This window comes from Balaenoptera ricei, chromosome 8, assembly GCF_028023285.1.
Source record: "Balaenoptera ricei isolate mBalRic1 chromosome 8, mBalRic1.hap2, whole genome shotgun sequence".
In the NCBI taxonomy this organism is placed as follows: domain Eukaryota; kingdom Metazoa; phylum Chordata; class Mammalia; order Artiodactyla; family Balaenopteridae; genus Balaenoptera; species Balaenoptera ricei.
In genome coordinates this window covers 103,952,216-103,970,698 of record NC_082646.1, presented here as the reverse complement: position 1 = coordinate 103,970,698, position 18,483 = coordinate 103,952,216, and the positions used below count along the sequence as shown (strand labels likewise).

The 18,483-nt window shown below is 49.2% G+C and overlaps 1 protein-coding gene across 1 annotated transcript; it reads right to left on the bottom strand.

Annotated features, from left to right (window-relative positions):
* Positions 1 to 9,096: 9,096 nt before the first annotated feature.
* Positions 9,097 to 17,641, bottom strand: LOC132370845 (pregnancy-associated glycoprotein 2-like). Its single transcript, XM_059931690.1, has 9 exons — positions 17,571 to 17,641; positions 16,302 to 16,452; positions 15,218 to 15,335; positions 15,005 to 15,123; positions 13,619 to 13,812; positions 12,582 to 12,698; positions 10,909 to 11,050; positions 10,723 to 10,821; positions 9,097 to 9,249 (listed from the first exon to the last, which is right to left on the bottom strand). Exons 1-9 carry the CDS (start codon positions 17,621 to 17,623, stop codon positions 9,097 to 9,099), a joined length of 1,146 nt encoding a protein of 381 aa, XP_059787673.1. The 5' UTR covers positions 17,624 to 17,641.
* Positions 17,642 to 18,483: the final 842 nt, after the last annotated feature.

The window sequence follows — 18,483 nt, the reverse complement described above, 5'->3', positions numbered from 1 at the left end:
GGATGGAGGGAGGGGAGGTGTCACAGTCCCAGTTCAATGCTGAGAGCTGTGACTTGGGCTGGAACAGCTTGCCTTCCATTCTTCCCATAGGTCAGCCTGGGCCACTTGACTCCTAGTGGGCGGCACCCTCCCTGGCCTCTGGGCCTTGACGCATGCTGTTCCCTTTGAATGCGCTTCTCTCCCCTCACCTGGTATAGGGGTCAGAGTCCTTGCAGGAAACTGATGGCCACCCAGAGGTTTGATTGAAGAGACTTAGGGAGGGGCTGTGTACAGGGGTGGGGAGCAGGGTGACCCCAAAGAGGGATGCTGAGAGGCACAGGAGCCAGCGGCACTGGGAGGGGGGAGGGGCCAGGGAGGGGGCAGCACCACCAGAACCTGGGGTTCTTAAGTATGTATTTATTTATTTGGCTGCGCCGGGTCTTAGTTGCGGCATGTGGGATCTAGTTCCCAGACCGGGGATAAAACCCAGGCCCCCTGCATTGGGAGCGTGGAGTCTTAACCACTGAACCACCAGGGAAGTCCCAGAACCTGGGGTTCTGAAGGCAGAGGGATGCAGGGGCTGGGATCACAGAGCACAGGAGTGAGTGTCTGTGCCCTCCCCACCTTCCGATCTCCGCTAGGGCTTCTACGCCCACCCTAGGGGCCTGTGGGCATCCTCCTGGGCTCTGAGCAGGGCAGATCCCTGAGAAAGAATCTGGAGGCCAAGGAAAAAAAGGGCCCCTGGTAGCTCCCATCTCCCTTAGGTTTTAGCAGCGTCCCCCTCTGCTGTCCTGTCCCCCAGCACTAAGCACCTGTGGCCTGACCACACGCAGTGGACTGTGAACCCAGGACAGGGACAGGGTCTTCCCAGCCTTTCATGGCAGCACCTGCTCCGGCCTGGCCCAGGGCGTGGAGAACGTAAAGACAGAGCTGATAAACAGGGGTCGGGCCTTGGTTCAGCTCCTGCCTCCTTGTCAGTGACCTTGAGCCACCTTTCTGTGAGCCTCACTGTCCTCATTTCTAAAACGGGCATTAAAACCTAGCCTGTTGGGTCATTGATAGAATGAAATAGGTCCATAGTTGGCAACCGAAAAATGTAGGGCCCTTCTCTCCTCACTTCTGTTGTGGGAAGGAAAGAAATGTGACCTTGCTATGGTCAAAGCACTAGAACAACATTATGAGAGATGAAATCATTCATAACTTCCCCTTCCTAAGGTAAATCTTTTTTCTTTTCTAATTTTTAAATTAAAAAAATTTTCTTGACAAGAAGTTGATTTACAATGTTGTGTTAATTTCTGCTGTACAGCAAAGTGGCCCATATATATATATATATTCTTTTTCATATTCTTTTCCATTATGGTTTATCACAGGTATTGAATAGAGTCCCCTGTGCTATACAGTAGGACCTTGTTGTTTATCCATCCCATATATAATAGTTGGCATCTGCTAATCCCACACTCCCAGTCCTTCCCTCCCCCACCCCCCTCCCCCTCGGCAACCACAAGTCTCTACGCCTGTGAGTCTGTTTCTGTTTTGTGGATAGGTTCACTTGTGCTGTCTTTTAGATTCCACATATCAGGGATATCATATGGTATTTGTCTTTCTGTTTTTGAATATTCCCTTCATTTTCTTTTTGTTGGCAGGAAACATCTAAAATTTTAGAAAAACTTTTTATTTTTTTAAGTTTTTTGGCCATACCGCGTGGCATGCGGGATCCTAGTTCCCCAACCAGGGATCGAACCCGCGCCCTCTGCAGTGGAAACGTGGAGTTTTAACCACTGGACCGCCAGGGAAGTGCCTAAAAAAAACTTTTTGTTTTGAAAGTATTTCAAATCTACAGAAAAATTACAAGAATAGGGCCACAAACTCCCATACATACTTCACCCAGATTCACCCATTATTGACATTTTACTATATTTACTCTGTCTCTGCGTGCATACACACACACACACACACACACACACACACACAGAGTTACTACATTTTGCTCAGATAATCTGAGTCAGTTGTAGACATCATGACCTTTCCTCCTGATCTTTAGTGTGATTCTCCAAAGAACAAAGACATTTGCTTACAGAACCATAGCACAATGATCAGATTCAGGAAATTTAACACCAATGCAACACTATTATCTAACACATGGCACATGTTCAGAGTCCGTCAATTGTCCTAAAATTGTCCCTTTTAGTGATTTTTGTGCTCCAGGATTTTACCCAGGGTCATCTTTTTTGGTCATCTCGTCACTTCACTCCCCTTCAGTCTGGAATGGCTCCTCAGCCTGCATTTGTTCCTGATGCTGACAGTTTTGAAAAGTGCAGGCCAGTTTTGTAGAACGTCGCTTGATTTGGGGTTGTTTGATGTTGTCTTACCGTTAGATTCAGGTTATGTGTTTTTTAGCAGGAATATCATATAAGCAATGCTGTGTCCTCAGTGCATCATATCAGGAGGCACATGATGTTGATTTGTCCCTTTACTGGTGACATTAACTTTGATTACTTGATGAAGGTGGTGTCTCCTGCCAAACTTCTCCACTGCAGTTATTGGGCTGTGATTATGAAGGTGTTCAGCAGGGAGATACTATGAGAATGTATAAGTAACCTGTGGCCCATCTAATCTTCACTCGAAGTTTAAGCAACCATTGAGGATTTCTGCCTGAATCAGTGATTGAAATGATGCTTGTAGAGTTGTAATTTTCTGTTGTTTCTTTTACATTTTATTTATTTATTTTTTTGGCTGTGCCATGCAGCATGCGGGATCTTAGTTCTCTGACCAGGGATCAAACCCATGCCCCCTTCAGCGGAAGCATGGAGTCTTAACCACTGGACCGCCAGGGAAGTCCGTACATTTCTGACATTGTCATTCTTTGGTAAGGAAGAGATTTCCTTTCATCTTATTTATTTATTTGTTTACTTATCTGTTTATATTTATTGATCGGTATGGACTCACAGGTTCTTGTTTTAGTCAGTGAGTTATAATCCATTATCATCATTATTTATTTTCATGCTGAAATTTCCCATATCTGGCCCACGGGAGTCCCTTAAGCTGACTCCTGTATTCTCTTGACACATCCCAGGGTTTTTTGTGTTTATTGGTGTTATCGGCTGAATCATGTCCCCCACCCCCCCAACAAATTCATATGTTGAAGTCCTAACCCCCAGTACTTCTGAATGACTGTATTTGGAGGTAGAGATGATTAAGATTAAATGAGGTCACCAGGGTGGACCCTAATCCAATCTGACAGGTGTCATAAGAAGAGGAGATTAAGACACAGACACACACAGAGGAAACACCCTATGAAAACACAGGGAGAAGACTGCTGTCTACACGCCAAGGAGAGAGGCCTTAGAAGAAACAACCCTGCAGACACCCTGATCTCAGACTTCCAGCCTCCAGAACTGTGAGGAAATAAATGTCTGTTGTTTAAGGCACCCAGTCTGTGGTATCTGGTATCGGCCCATGCAGACTGATACAGTTGGCAATATTTATGCCTCTTGCTTTTGCAGAGTTGTACTCAGCACGAGCCAATGACATGGTGTTTTCTTAACATTGATTTCACATAAATTTGTCACCAAAATATTTATTGACCATCTATGATGTCCCAGGCTCTAGTTGAAGCACTGGAGATTCATCAAGGATCAAGACAAACCCAAATCCCTGCCCTCATGAGTTTATACTCCAGGGAAGGAGACAGATAATCAAATATAAAGAAATAAATGATACAGTGTGTGAAATGGTGATGTGGGAGGAAAGTGAAATCAAGGGAGGGGGCAGGGAGGGTTGACATTTTAGATAGAGGAGGGGTCATTTGCCTATAGATCTGAAGGAGGTGAGGAAGGGAGTGTAAGTGTGTTTGTGACCCGAGATTCAGGCTGCAAATCTATGGCCATAGTCCACACTCATCACTTTAAGAGCCACGAGCTGATTTCTTCTGGGTGGTAATTTCCCTGATGTTAGAATCTAGGGTGGTTTCCAACTTTTACTGGTATAAATCAAATCCCTGGGACAATATTTATAACTAAATATATATATTTGGAATCCATTTGTCAAAGTGTGATTATCAGGTCTAAATGTGGGAGAGTTGATGTGACAGTGGTTTCATGTTGCTAAATAGCCCTTACAAGTATCAGTAGTTGGAATCAATGGGCACGTCTCCCGGCAGAGTGGTAAGACCATGCGGAATGTGCCTGCAATATCCATCTTGGCCACTAGATGTCAGTGCTTCACCACCCGTTCCTGGATGCTTTTTCTATGGGAATCAATTTGCTCCCTCAGGCAACTCCAGCAAAGAGAAGGTCCTCTCTTTGTCAGAAGCCTCTGTCTTTTATAGAATAATGCTCAGCTTTACCCTGATCTTAAACGCCATTCCTGAAAAAACTAAGACAAGTATAAGATAAGGGGAAAAACTGCCCATATTGCTACCATCTGTATGTAACCACTGTTACACACATTTGGTCCTTCTCTGGTGTACGAGTGAAAGAATAACAGCTCATGCTACTGTGTGTCAGGCACTGTCCTAAAGGTTTTCTATAGATATTAATTTAATCCTCAGTATAGCTCTAGAAGGATTAGGGACTATTCTTTCCTGTATATCTATATCTATATATCTGTCTGATTGAGTTGTATTTCAAATATCATAATTTCTACCATTTAAGGTGTACAGTTTAGTGGTTTTTCATATATTCATGAAGTTGTACATCCATCATCATGATTTAAATTTAGAACATTTTCAACACCCCAGAAAGAAACCCTGCACATATTGGCAGTCAAACTCTACTCCTTTCCCTCCAATTAGAAAGGACTATTCAGGGCTTCCCTGGTGGCGCAGTGGTTAAGAATCCGCCTGCCAATGCAGGGGACACGGGTTCGAGCCCTGGTCCAGGAAGATCCCACATGCTGCGGAGCAACTAAGCCTGTGTGCCACAACTACTGAGCCTGTGCTCTAGAGCCCGCGAGCCACAACTACTGAGCCCGTGTGCCATACCTACTGAAGCCCGTGTGCCTAGGGCCCATGCTCCGCAACAAGAGAAGGCACTGCAATGAGAAGCCCACGCACCACAACGAAGCGTAGTCCCTGCTTACCACAACTAGAGAAAGCCCACGTGTAGCAAGGAAGACCCAACACAGCCATAAATAAATACATAAAGAAATAAATTTATAAAAATAAAATAAATAAATTGCATTTATCTGATTAAACAAAAAAGAAAGGACTATTCATTTTTTAAAAGGTATTTATGTGTTTATTTATTTATTGTAGTAATAACATTTAACATGAGATCTACTGTCTTCACAAAATGTCAAGTGCACAATACAGTATTGTTAACGATAGGCACCAAGCCGTACAGCAGATCTCTAGAACTTACTCAGCTTGTGTAACTGAAACTTCATACCAGATGAATAGCAACTCCACATTTCCCCCCTCCCTGACTCCTGACAACCATCATTTTACTCTCTGCTTCTATGAGTTTGACTATTTTAGATAACTTATATGGGTGGAATCATACTGTATTCGTCCTTCTGTATTTGTCCTGCTTATCTCACTTTTTCGTCCACAAGTTTCATCTATGTTGTTGAAAATGGCAAGATTTCCTTCTTTTTTAAAGGCTCAATAATATTCCATTGTATATCTCTACCACATCTCCTTTATCCATTCAACTGGTGATGGAGTAAGTTGTTTCTACATCTTGGCTCTTGTGAATGATGCTGAAATGCACATGACAGGACATAAATCCCCTTGAGATTATGATTTTAATTTTTTGGAATACATACCCGGAAGTGGGATTGCTGAATCAAATAGTAATTCTCTTTTTAAGATATTGAGGAACCTCCATTCTGTTTTCCAGCAGCTACACCATTTTACATCCCCGCCAACAGTGTACAGGGTTCCACATCCTCCTCAACACTTGTTATCTTTTGGTTTTTGATAATGACCATCTTAATAGATGGGAGATGGTATCTCATTGTCATTTGATTTGCATTTTCTTGATGATTAGTGAGGGAAGAACTATCCTTATCCCAAATTTACAGGATAGGGAACTGATGTCCAGAGATGAACTTATCAAGGTCACATGACTGGTAGGGGCCAGAGGTGGGATTTGAACCCAGGCAGGAAAGCTCCAGGATGTACATGCCTGGCGAGGACGCTGCACTGTCTTCCATGTGCTTAGCAAACCTGGGATCATGCTGTTTTGTATTCTGTTCTTTTCTCTCAATGTCATATTGGAATGATTTCTCATAACATTAAATATTCTGCTGAAACACAATTTTAAAGCGGTTGGTTGCATGATGGCCTATCTATGCTGTGGACACTTTATTTTTAATGGGCCTGGGATGTCCCAGATTTTCCCTTTTGTAAGAGACTCTGAGGACTACATCCCTGCTTACTTATGTTTGAAGGTGCTTCTGATCATCGCTTTAGCATAAACCTTAGAAGCAAAATTACTGGGACAAAGACTATACATCTTTTAAGAACAAGTCATCTCCAAAAAGATTGTACCAATTTACACTCTTTCAAGAAGGTTCAAGATCTATCTATTCCCTGTTTTTTCTACCTTTTCTCTCACTGGTGGCTATAAATCTCTTTGGTCTGCAGTGGGTAAAGGATAAAAGTGGAAGGTGGGGGAAGATTGTTGCTTCGAAGATCAGACTTTGGGACTTCCCTGGCAGTCCAGTGGTTAAGAGTCCACGAATCCAATGCAGGCAATGTGGGTTTGATCCATTGTCGGGGAACTAAGATGCCACATGCCATGCAGCTTGGCCAAAAAAAAAAAAAAAAAGTTGATGAAGATCAGAATTTATCCTCATGTTGGTAGCACAGGCTACAAATATAGAGCCTCAAGAACACTGGGCTCATTAACAGACACAGCTCCAGCCCTGGCCTCAGGCTCATCTAGGGAAGCAAAGCCTGACTTTTTCTGCTTGGTATTATGGCAGTAAGCCATGCTGACACCATATGTCTCCCGACATGGATGCAGCAGTGCGTTCTAGTGGAAGCATCTACTAATTCATCCATTCATTTATTCAACATGTACTTATTGAGGGCCTACTATGTGCCTGTAACGAGTACTGGAGCCAGAAGATTGGAGGAGACTTCCTTCATCTGTACAATGGGGGTCAGGCCCCGCAGGGGCTCATGGGGAGACAGTGAAATGGCATATGTAATTAACCAGAGCTATTATTCTTACTCTTATTGGTAGTTTCTCCCCAATAGAGACATTGCTTATGGTTCCATGAAGACCACTTGGAAAATGAGTTTGACAAACTGTTCACTTGAGTCTCCATTAAGCCCAGTGCATGATATTTACTGTTTTAAAAAAAAAGCCATTTCTGCTCTCACCTTTTCCCCCTTTATCAGCTCTGCAACCAGTCCTCTTTCACCCCCCTCAAGCCGATCATAATCCAGTGCCATCCCAGAGGGACCAGGCACACGTAACCGTGGACATACGGCAGATCTGCACAGAGAAGGTAACTGCAAGGCTTAGGGGTGTGTTTCAGGGTGGGGTGACAAGACTGAAGTTAATGCCCCCCTCTCGCCCTACTGCAGCCTTTCCCTGGTCCCCGAAGAGGAAGCCCCTCACTCCCCTGGGCCCCTACCCACACCTGTGTTGTTTTCTCCATCTGGCCCTCCCCATTGGGGGGTTGTCTCTTTATCTGTCTCCATGAATCGGTGGTGGGTTCCTAACCCAGCCCTCTATCCCTGGGGTCCACCACAGCACCTGGCACATAGTAGGTGCTCAGTAAATTTGTCCTGAATGAAAAGATGAGGAAGGAAGGGAGTCGTCCCTTTCGCTGCTTTGTCTTGCCCGAGTAAAGGCCCATACTGTGCATTGCGTCGGGGTGTGTTTTCCACCTTGTTTATTCTTTCCTGCCCCTTCTCTCATGTGGGTCTCCCTCCACCTCTGACCCCTGCTGTCCCCAGCCTGGGCCTCTGCTTCCAGGTGGGAAGAAGTGATGCTTCCACTCCAAATGTGCCAAACCATGGCAGCTCGAACCAGTGGTTTGTAGCTCTGCCCCTGGAGGAAGCTGAGAAAGGCTGAAGGCTTACTGCGCCCTGGGGCCCCTTTACACGCGTGGCATCCTCCCCAGCAGCCTTGGAGGCCAAGGGACGGAGCATGCTGGGCTCTGGAGGGGTGGGCATGGCTCAGGGATCCACACGGCCCGTCACTTGGGAGGTGGGACTGGAAAGGACACTGCAGGTGTGGGTGACAGAGAGCTGGTGACTGGGGTGGGGGGACAAAGGGGAACCATCTCAGCTTCAAGGGCGTCACCCAGAACCGCCCTGGAGCAGAAGGCCACTGCCAAAGGACCTCTGAGATGGGAAGAGTAGAATCTATTTTTATTACCCGTTACCATCCCTCGGAATGAGGAGGGGGCGGAGTTGGTGGGGGCCATCACAAACTTCCACAGTCTAGAACAGCCCCCGCCACTTCCTTTGGGGCTGCCTCGCCCCAGCTGCAGTCACGTGGTGCTGGAGGAGACTGTCAATCACGTTGGGCAGGGCCACGTGATCAAGTAAAGCCAATCATAGTACCCCAAGCCCCCCCGCCAGGATGGTTGGTCCAGGGCTGGACACATGATCTGAGGTGGACCAATCAGAGCCCTCCTTGGTATCCTGCGGTTTTTCTGAGCTTCTTTCCGTAGGGATTAGACGCGTTAGGGATATATGTGTAGAAGTGTGAGGGAAGAAAGTTGTCAGGCTAAGAGGATCAAAGATGAGAGACGGGAAAGAGTGAGGGAGACAAAGAGGGAGCTGATGGCTTCTGATGTCTTGGGTCCAGTCACTGAGATCTTTGCATCTGCTGTGGTTCCTGTATCCCGCATCCCCAGTGTCCTTCCAGTAAGTCTCCCGTTTCTTTGAAGCCAGTTGGAGTTGGGCTCCTCTCACTTGTGGTTCAGACTAGGTTCTAGATCCTGCCCGATTATGATGCACCTCCGCGACGCAAAGAGAGGCACCCATTTGTATTAGCACCGTTGAGAATGGAAACTTTTATTCTTTGCTGAGAATGGGTCTTTGCAGAGCACCAAACACGGTCCTCCGCCATCCCTGGGTGGGAGTGCCCTTCGTGTGAGTGAATGTGTGTTTGCAGGGCGCCTGATTGATTGCTGGAGCGGCCCCAGCCTTTACACTGCGGGAGCCAGGCCAACCCTGTTGTTTCCCCGATCGTAAACCGAGAAATACAGCCTCAGGAAGACGTCGCCCAGGATCCAGGTCTCCGACCGGCTCATGTTCTCTGTGCCCCCTGCAAAGCTGCTGAGGCAGACGCCCTTAAGGTTCTGCGGGAGATGGAAATGCACACCAGTCAGCCTGAGCCCTTACCTGCCACCGTCTCGGCATCCAGAGCCGGCAGCTTCTCGGTTTTATTTCCCTCCTTTGGTAAGAACCAAGTGGCTCTCTCAGCAGCTGCGGAAGTGGGGTGCCCATCCAAGACCAAGAACGGCCAAGACATGTGGTTGCCATGAGGGAGAGGAGGTGGGGGAAGGGAGGATTGGGAGTTTGGGATTAGCAGATGCAAACTACTATAGAGAGGATGGATAAACAAAAAGGTCCTACTGTATAGCACAGGGAACTCTATTCAATACCCCGTGATAAACTGTAGTGGAAAAGAATAAGAAAAAGAATACAAATACATGTATAACTGAGTCAGTTTGCTGTACAGCAGAAATTAACACAACATTGTATATCAACTACACTTGAAAAAAAATTTAAAAAAGAGAGCAAGAATGGCCTGTAATTCCCCTCATACTGTGCTGTTTCTTTCCTCCTGACCCATGCTCGCTGTTTTCTCTGCAGGGAATGCCTTTGCTTCTCCCTCTTCCCCACAGCCCGTTCTTAGAGACTGTGCTCAGCCCCTCTAGGAAGCCTTCCTGGCCCCACGCTCACCCTCCCTGGCCACTCCAGGCCGGTTTGGGTGACTTACCCTGGTGCTCCCCTTGTGTATAGCCCTCATCACTCTAATCTGCGCCCGGCACCCCTTGGCTCAGCCCCCGGGGGTGCCATTTGCATGGGGTCCAGTGTAGATGTGCCTCGACCCATGCAGGCCTCCTCGTGCCTCCATGAGGCTGGGGGTTTAGAATGACTGAAATTCCCTCTCTTCCTCAAAGCCTTCTTTGAGCCCATCAGCCTCCTCTGAACTCCCATAGGGAGCTGACATTAAGCCCCACCCCTGTGCAAGGGCCACGCAGTCACCGTGTACCCTTCATTCACGTGAGCGTGCAGCCTCCCCACAGAGGGGTCTGGTACCGCAACGCACAGAGCGGGAACTGGGGCTTAGCAAGGGGAAGTTGCAGGCGAGGACTAGGGTAACCATGTAATTTGTCATCCAAACCAGGACACTTTCGAGATGGGAGGGAGACCGTTAACCATCATGGTGGGACAACACACTGAGACTGTGCCCACCCACCCCACTTGCCACTTGGCCTATTGCAGGGATTGCTAGAGCTGACTTTCCGTGTTCATCCATCTGAGGGCTCTGGTTGAACTGAAGCTCTTTGAGGGCAGAGGCCCTTAGTGTTCCCTTCTCTTAGTGCCTCGCACCAGGCCGGCACGGGGCGGTGTCCCATTTATTTCAGGATGATGGAAGTCCCAGACTGCCCCATTACTCTCAAGTGGTTGGTTTTGTGGGAGGCACTGGCCCAGCCACAGGGGCTCCGTGGCATCTGCAATGGTGTGGCTTGGCCTGCAGAGGGCCCCCTCCTGCAAGCAGGAGCCCAAGGGTTCCTGAAATTCCACCAGGGCTGGCCCTTCACCTTTCTGATGTAGGCTTCAGGGGGCACTGGGTAGTTGTTGCCGTTGATGGTGAAGACGATAGTAGGCAGGCGAGTCACATATCTACATGAAACCGCATACTGTTAGAGAAAGAGGGAGAGATGTTGGTCCAGGTGATCCCTGGTGTGTGGAGAGCCCCGGAGTGACCCTGTGGCATGACCCTTCACCTCGTGACCGACAGGGCTGGCGCCGATGCGCATCTGGATGGTGGTGATCATTCTACTTGGGCCAACTAGCAACGAGGTCCCGGTATCCAAAATGGCCTGGCAGCCGTGGAGACAACCAAAAACCACACCGTTCATGGTGATGCTGAGAGACAGTGGGACAAAGTGGACACCAGGATCACTTGAAGTCTCCCCCCACGACTGGCCCCCTCCCTGACTGTCTCCCTTCAGCTCATGCCCTGACTCTGTTTTCCTTTGCTCTGGTCACCTAAACTTTGCTGACTTCCTTTCAGTTCCTGAATGCATCAGGCTCTTTGGTGCCTCAGGGCCTTGGCATGTGCTGGTCGCCCTTCCTAGAAGACCCCCATCCCCTTTGTCTAGCTAATTTCTCCTCATCTTCCAGGTTCCAGCTTACTTGTCACTTTTTCAGGGAAGTCTTCCCCCCGAGACTAGATCAGGCTCCTGTCTTGGTCACTCTCTGTAGACTCTTCCTCATTTCTAGCATGTACCGAAGTGGAAATTCATTATTATGTGTGTGACTCGTTTCATGTACGTCTGCCTTACTAGATGTTAGGGCAAGTTGTAGCCTCAGTGCCTCTCTCAAGTGCCTAGCACACAGCGGATGCACAATGTATGTTTGTTGAATGAATGAATGAATGAAAAAATGGATGAGGAACAACCAGAGCCCTGTATCTGCTGTGTCACCAATAATGGGTCAACCCACGTGGTGAAGATGGAGGTTCTCCAGGGCAGCAGATGCTGAGAGTAGGGGTGTCGGAGACACAGACTGCTCTGGGAGAGGTTGTCTCCCAGCAGGGCCCACTCACCCAGCTCAGACACTGAGGGCCCTGGCCAGGCGATGCCGGAGCTAGCCCGGGGGGCCTCCAAAGGACACGTGAGCTTTTGTCTGAGGGTATCACTCAGAATCCCATCAATTATTGCCCCTTGTTCTCAGGCTACTCCTGGATCCCGGCTTCCTGATTCTCTCTGTCACAGCCCCTGCCCCACTGTGTGCCCGGGATGGGGGGTGGGTGGCTATGGGTGGGGGGAGTGTCTCTTTGTATGAGTTGCTTTCAGGTCTCAAGAATGCAGCCAACCTCTCTCCACTGCCAGGGAGTTTCTCCCTAAGGAGACCAGTTTTCCTGGTTTGTCCAGGACTTTCCCTGTTTTGAAACTGGTAGTTTTGTGTAGTGAGAACTCCCTCGGTCCCGGGTAGCCCTAGACTGTTGGTCGACTTATCACAACTCTGTTCAGGCTGGTGAAATCCTCCCTGATCTCTTTTCACTGCACTTTAGGGTCTTCAAACCGTGCTCCCTGCCTCACAGCGTGGTGGGTGCAGCCCTCTTGGGCTGCACACGTCTCTCTGAACCCTGTTCAGGACCCTGGTCAGAGCCCTGGTCAGGGGCCTGGGGTGATTATGAACCCATGGGTGGTGTGTGTCTCTGTGTGTCTGTGTGTGTGTATGTGTATCTGTGTGTGTGTTTTTGTGTGTATCTGTGTGCCTGTGTGTGTTTATATGTGTGCCTATGTGTGTGTTTATACGTGTGTCTTTGGGGGTGGAGCGTATGTCTGTGTGTGTGACTGTGTGTCTGTGCGTTTATTTGTGTGTGTCTGCATGTGTCCGTATGCACGTGTGGTAGCATCACGTGGGGTGGCCCTCAGAGGGAGAGGCTTACCGGTTCATGGTTATCTGCCAGTAGTGGGGTTGGGACACTGGTATCCACTGGAGCTCTCCTTTGTGGTAGCTGGGGTCCAGCCCGCCAAACATCACCATGCTGCCATTCTCCTTCCGGCTGAGGAGAGAAGAGGGAGGGCTCGTTGTAGGAGAATAATGGCAGGCACTATCTGAGGGCTGTGCTTCTCCACCCATCCGAGGCACTACTATGGTCCCCATTTTACAGAGGCAGAAATTGAGGCCTGGAGGGATTGAGGACCTGTCCGAGGTCGGTCACCGACTAATGAGTGGCACAGAAGGGGTCTGAAGCTGGGCAGCCTGGCTGGGCTCCGACCACCCACCCTTCTGAAGAGGGCCCAGTCCCCTCCAGCAACCAGAGTGCTCAGAGACACCCTCCGAGGACACCATGCCGGAGGGGTCTGGCTGCCCCCTCGCCTAGCCTGTCATTGTTCAGAAAAGCCGAGGCCCGAGGGCGCCAAGGGTGTGGGCTCAGGCTCACCCAGGGCTGGCTTCACCAGCGTGTGTGACCTGTGCCAGCCATGGGGCCTCACACTCAGCAGGGCCCTGCGCCTCTGCTATCCCTGTCTTGAAATTCCTAATACTTTTTGAACAAGAGGTCCTACGTTTTCATTTCGCACTGGCGCCTGCGAATTGTGAAGCTGCTTCTGGGCTCCCGGTAAAGTGATAGTGAAGAGGAAACATTCCCGCCATCCCTCTCCTTCCTTCCATATCAAATCCATCAGCACATCCTGTTGCCTTTTCCTCCAACCTGTATCCTGACACCTTCCACTGCTCTCCCTCTTCCCTTCACACCCCCTGGACCAAGCTGCTGCCCCTGAGCTCACGAGCATGGGTGTGTTCCCATAAAACTTTATTCACAAAAACCAGTGGCGAGGCCAGATGTGGCCCTGGGGCCATAGTTATCCTGGGCTAGACTGTCCCTCAGAAAACTTCTGGATCAGGTGGCTACAACTTTTCGTGCAACTGAAAGCATCTTACAGCTGACTTAGAGAGAGGGCTTGTCCAGTTCAGACTTACGTGCTCAAGTAGAAGGCAAAGACAGGCTGAGAAATGAGGCCTCGTCTCTTCAGGTTGTCAAAGACGGGGGTGGTCCCTCGGATGGCGAGGCTGCGGTAGCCCAAACCCAGGACGCCATCGAACGGTGCATCCTCCAACCCAAACTGCGACTTACTCAGGCCAAACGGCTGGACCACATCGACAAGTTTCCCGATCTATGGGAGAGGGGAGTGTACCCACATAATGGTTTGGGAAGTGGGGCTGGGACTGGGCTGGGATGCAGATGCCATGAGCACCGCAGAGAAGAACTGAGGCCTGGCTGTGCCCTGGGTTGACCTTAGATGGTTAGACCAAGCTGGGACAGGAATTCGGGTTCCATTTGTGTGGGGCTGTGGCTTTTAAGTAACACCTGCCCCTCCTGCAAACACTATCTGAAGTGAGTCAAATTCGCCTCATGCCTTCTGTGCAGGTGGGGAAACTGAGGCTCAGGAGAGGACCAAATAGTTCCCACTTGAGGACAAAATGAGCAGAGAGCAGGGTAGTCTTCTCTTTGGCATCCCTATGATCTGATGCCAGAAATGGACTGAATCCATTGCAGCGCATCGTGGGTTCTGCATCTGCCCAGGAAGACAGAAGCCCATTGTACGATGTCGCTGCCAGGGTTCTTACGAACATTCTGCCTGGGAAACACGCTTTGGGGATGTGCGTCTGCATGTGTGAGAGAGAGAGAGAATACTCAGGCCCTTTGGGGGATGCAGGCTATAGTTTTTACTAGACTCACAAAGGCCCCCACTCAGGGACCCCCATTTATCAGGCCCTTCCCACATCTGTGGCCCCCTGCTTTCCCTGTCTGGATTCCCAAAGCCCTCAGTTCCCCGCAAGGGCCCAAGATCAGTTTTATCCTCTCCCCAAATACCGCACACCTGCATGAATCCTGACTGGCCAGCCCAGTTCCACTGCTTACCTGATGCCTGACCTTGGCAAGGCCCTGGCTTTCTGCACCTCTGTTCCCTCATAGGTATAATGGAGCTAATCATAGCACTTCCTATGTGGGGTTGCTGCAGAATTAAACGAGTTGTTACCATGAAAGTACCTGGCACAGCCTGAGGATATAAGAGTGGGTGCTTTTTTCCCCTCTCTCCCTGCTCCCAGCACAATGAACCTTGAGCAGCTCATGAGCAAAGGAGCTGCAACTCCACACCCCAGGCCACTCTCTGGGTCAGCCATTCTGGGAGTTTATGTGCCAGCAGGGACACTGTCTCCCCAGGGACACAGCACTGTGGGGTGGGCGGCCAGCCACTAGGGGACTTTGGGAAAGACGGGCCCTCCCAGTTGGCCCTGCATCTGTTTTGTAAGCAGCGGTCGTTCCCAGGGCCAGCCCTGACTCGGCTTCTGGTTTCCAGTTACCCGAACAGTGTCGTAGCCAAGAAATCCAACCATCCTCCCAGAGCCGAAGGTGAGGTCGACGGGCCGGCCTGAGAGCCGGAAGGTGGTGGACAAGTGAGGGTTGAAGACCTTGTGTTTATCTGCGGACACAAGAGATGTGTGCCCGTCAGGTGCCAAGGACGGAGAAGGGCGTGGGAGGGGGAGTACAAGGTGGGCGGGGGGGCAGGTACTCACGGCAGGGGACACTGTCGCAGTAGGTGGAGGGCACCCACAAGTCAGCTGAGCCGGTGTCAAAGATGACCTTGAACTGCTGAGGGGGCGTTCCAATGGTGATGCTGCCGACATAGGCTAGCTACAGGGGCCGGGGAGGGGTGGTTTGGTCAGACCTGGCTGCCCTGGCCGCCCTCGATTCCCGGAGTACTGCTTCCCTCGAGGTGTCCCGTGTCTCCTGAGATCACTTTCCAACCGCCCCACCTCACAGCCTCTGCTCAGACCGGTGCCTTCATTTGGTTTTTTTCTTTTTTTTCCTCCATGCGGGCTCTTAGTTCCCTGAGCAGGGATCGAACCCGGTCCCCCTGCAGTGGAAGCGCAGAGTCTTAAGCACTGGACCTCCAGGCAAGTCCCTGTGCGTTCATTTGAGCAGCTCCCCAGTGTCCCCTTTAAGGCCCAGCCTGTTTCTTTCTCCAGTTGGCCCTCCTAGGTCACCCCAGGCCACCTCCTCTAAACTCAGACCATGTCCTATCACCACCACGCTGCTGGCCCTTTTATTTGACATGTATTTACTCCTTGCCTATCACTCAGGCTGTCCTATGCATTCTTGATGAAGAGACGAGACCTTTTTAAAAATCAGTCACAATAACCATAGTGTTAGATTTTTATGGCGTCACAGGCCATAGGGGCTCAGTAACTTTTTACTGTGTCCTTCTTGGATCTGCGGAGGCTGAACTTTGTCTGCCTGGGGTTTCAATCTTGATGTGCAGTTGGCTTTATCTTTCGATCAGACATGGCTCACCTTTCATCTGTAACTCAGTGGCTCACTTAGTTCAGGAGGAACAATCTCCCTGAAACTAATGACATATCTTTGGCAAGAAATGGATGTTTACCTGCCACCTGGTCATTGCTGGGCCCAGTTACCACAGACCAAGAGTTGAGGATGAGAGTGCCTTCTTCTCTGGGAATGGGGTCCCTATTCCCCAGTGTTTCTGCTTCCTGCAGGAGCCCTAGCCTCAACACGCCGCCTGGCGCCTCCAGATGAACCCCAGTGCCAGGCCAGAGCACCAGGGGGCGCGGTAGAGTGCCATCCGCCCAACACACTCACATCCAGGTAGTTCCTCAGGGGATGAAGAAACAATTTCGGGTCATGAGCGACATTCTGGGACCTGTCGTCATTGTTCTTCTCCAGGAAGTTTGTCAGCAAGTTTTTTTCCCTGAGGGTTTCTCGCATGGTCTTGATCTTTGTTAGAGGGATCCTTTCACGGAGCATTGGGAAAAGGAAACAAAGAAGGGGCAGCAATCAGCTGTCTGTGTTATAGTATGACTGTCATACCCTGCATTGTAATGGCACTGTGTATTTTCCAAGCATTTTTTTATGACTGTCCTCTTATTATCAGGACACTACGCAAAAATGATGGCAAATACCTAGGTTTGAATACAGGTTCTGTTATGTAATCTTGGGTAAGCCATATGACAATTTGGAGTCAGTTTCCCCATCGGTAGGTAAAAACGTGGAATATAGTAACCCCCATCGCGCATATAGAATGTTTTGGGTTAAGTGAGATGATGTATATAATGTACCTGATATGTAAGAAGTGTCAACAATGACAGCCATTCCCATTGGTATTGCCATCCCACTGTATCTTTTTCTAAGAAGTTCTGGGAAGGAGTCCGAAGGGGGATCATTATCCTCTTTTTACAGGGGAGGAATTTGAAATGCTGGGAGGTTGTGACTTGGATGTGGTCACACTGCTTGTTAGAAGTAAATCAGCCTAGAAGTAGCCTCCCAGATCTTTCTCCAGGGCTCAAGCAGAAGAGAGGGGTGAGAGAGGAAGCCAGGAGATGGGGAGTAAATTAGGGAAATTAAGAAGCTAGAGAAGCAAGGAAGAGTCAAAGTAGAAAAAACAAAACAAAACAAAAAAACTGAAAACTCAGAGAGTTCTGCATGCACAGAGACATCCAAAGAGGATGGAGAGATAAAAGAGAGAGATACAGAGTTGAAGACACAGACACATACACACAGAAATGGAGAGAGAGCAGAGAGAAGACCTAGAAGCAATCACAGGACAAATGCTATTCATAGGACCACACTTACAGTTGCACAGGTTGTGCACTGAGCAATTCCAAGGAGTGCCATTTTCACATAGGTCATGATGTGACTGGCACCCCAAGAGTTGTGCAACCCTGCAGGCCTACCCCAAGACCCTTGGGCCCCACGTTGCCCATGGCAAGGTACTCATCAATAAGTGAGAGCTGAACTTTAAGACTGTCAGGGAATGATTACATTCCCTTCTAACCCTGATGGGTGGAAGAATAAGAGGACAAGGAAAACCCCAGAAAGAGAGATGATGCCACTTACAGTCCCTGTACTTACATGACTAGGCACTCTGAGAGGGCCACCAGCCCAAGGATCCCAAGCCACTTCATGCTTCTTTCCTGGGTCCAAGTACTCAGGAAAGAGTGAGTTCTGAGCATGCAGTGGTGGCCAAGAGCTCCTAGTTATATATGCTCTGACATGCCCTAATTGTCCCCTTTAGGCCACTAATGGATCTGATTAGAAATACGAACCTCTCGATAAAATCTTTACCTCCATCAGTGTCTGTGGGGAGTGGACTTGGAAAATTCTCAGAATACAGAGATTTCTACTGTAATCTCTTCCTTGGGGCTTGGCTGAAAAACCAAACTAAACTGCACGCACTAACTAAGAGTGGGGAGACTGTTGCCAACTTGGAGATAAAACACTACTAATAACGTGATAAAAGTAAATGCTAGGGGCCATGCTTGACATTGACGATCTCATGCGGTCTTCCGAGCAACTTCATGAAGCGTGCATTGCTGTCCTCAGGTGGAGAGGAGATTGCTAGGAGGAAAAGAGTTCAAATGGCAAAGTGAAGACTTTAGGGGCAGCCCAGTGACATACGAGTGGCTTTACATAGTGGGACAGATGGCACAGATCAGGGGCACCTAGGATGTCAATCTGCATCAAAGATCTGGGCTAGAGTGGTATTACAATTGCACAGTTTCACTATTGAGAGAAATGTGATACATGCATCCACAAGATACTTTATATCGTCCAACAAACATACACAGAGGACCCTGTGTGCTAGGGTCTGGGTTAGATGCTGGAAAGTCAAAGTCAAGTAAGACACAGGAGGTCCTTTTCTTCAGGGAGCTAGCAGTCTCAGGCAGTTCTCACAAACTCATGACCCAGGAGGCAAGAGAAATAAATGGAAGGGCTGGGCGGGCATCAGGGACAGGACACAGGGCAGCACATGCCCTACCACTGG

Excerpts from the sequence above, each read along its gene's own strand:
- LOC132370845 (XM_059931690.1), bottom strand. The coding sequence starts at position 17,623 with ATGAAGTGGCTTGGGATCCTTGGGCTGGTGGCCCTCTCAGAGTGCCTA. Across the intron at positions 15,336-16,301 it reads CCCTGAGGAACTACCTGGAT|CTAGCCTATGTCGGCAGCAT; the intron begins GTGAGTGTGTTG and ends CGGCCCCTGTAG. Across the intron at positions 11,051-12,581 it reads TGGCAGATAACCATGAACCG|CATCACCATGAACGGTGTGG; the intron begins GTAAGCCTCTCC and ends ACTGTCTCTCAG.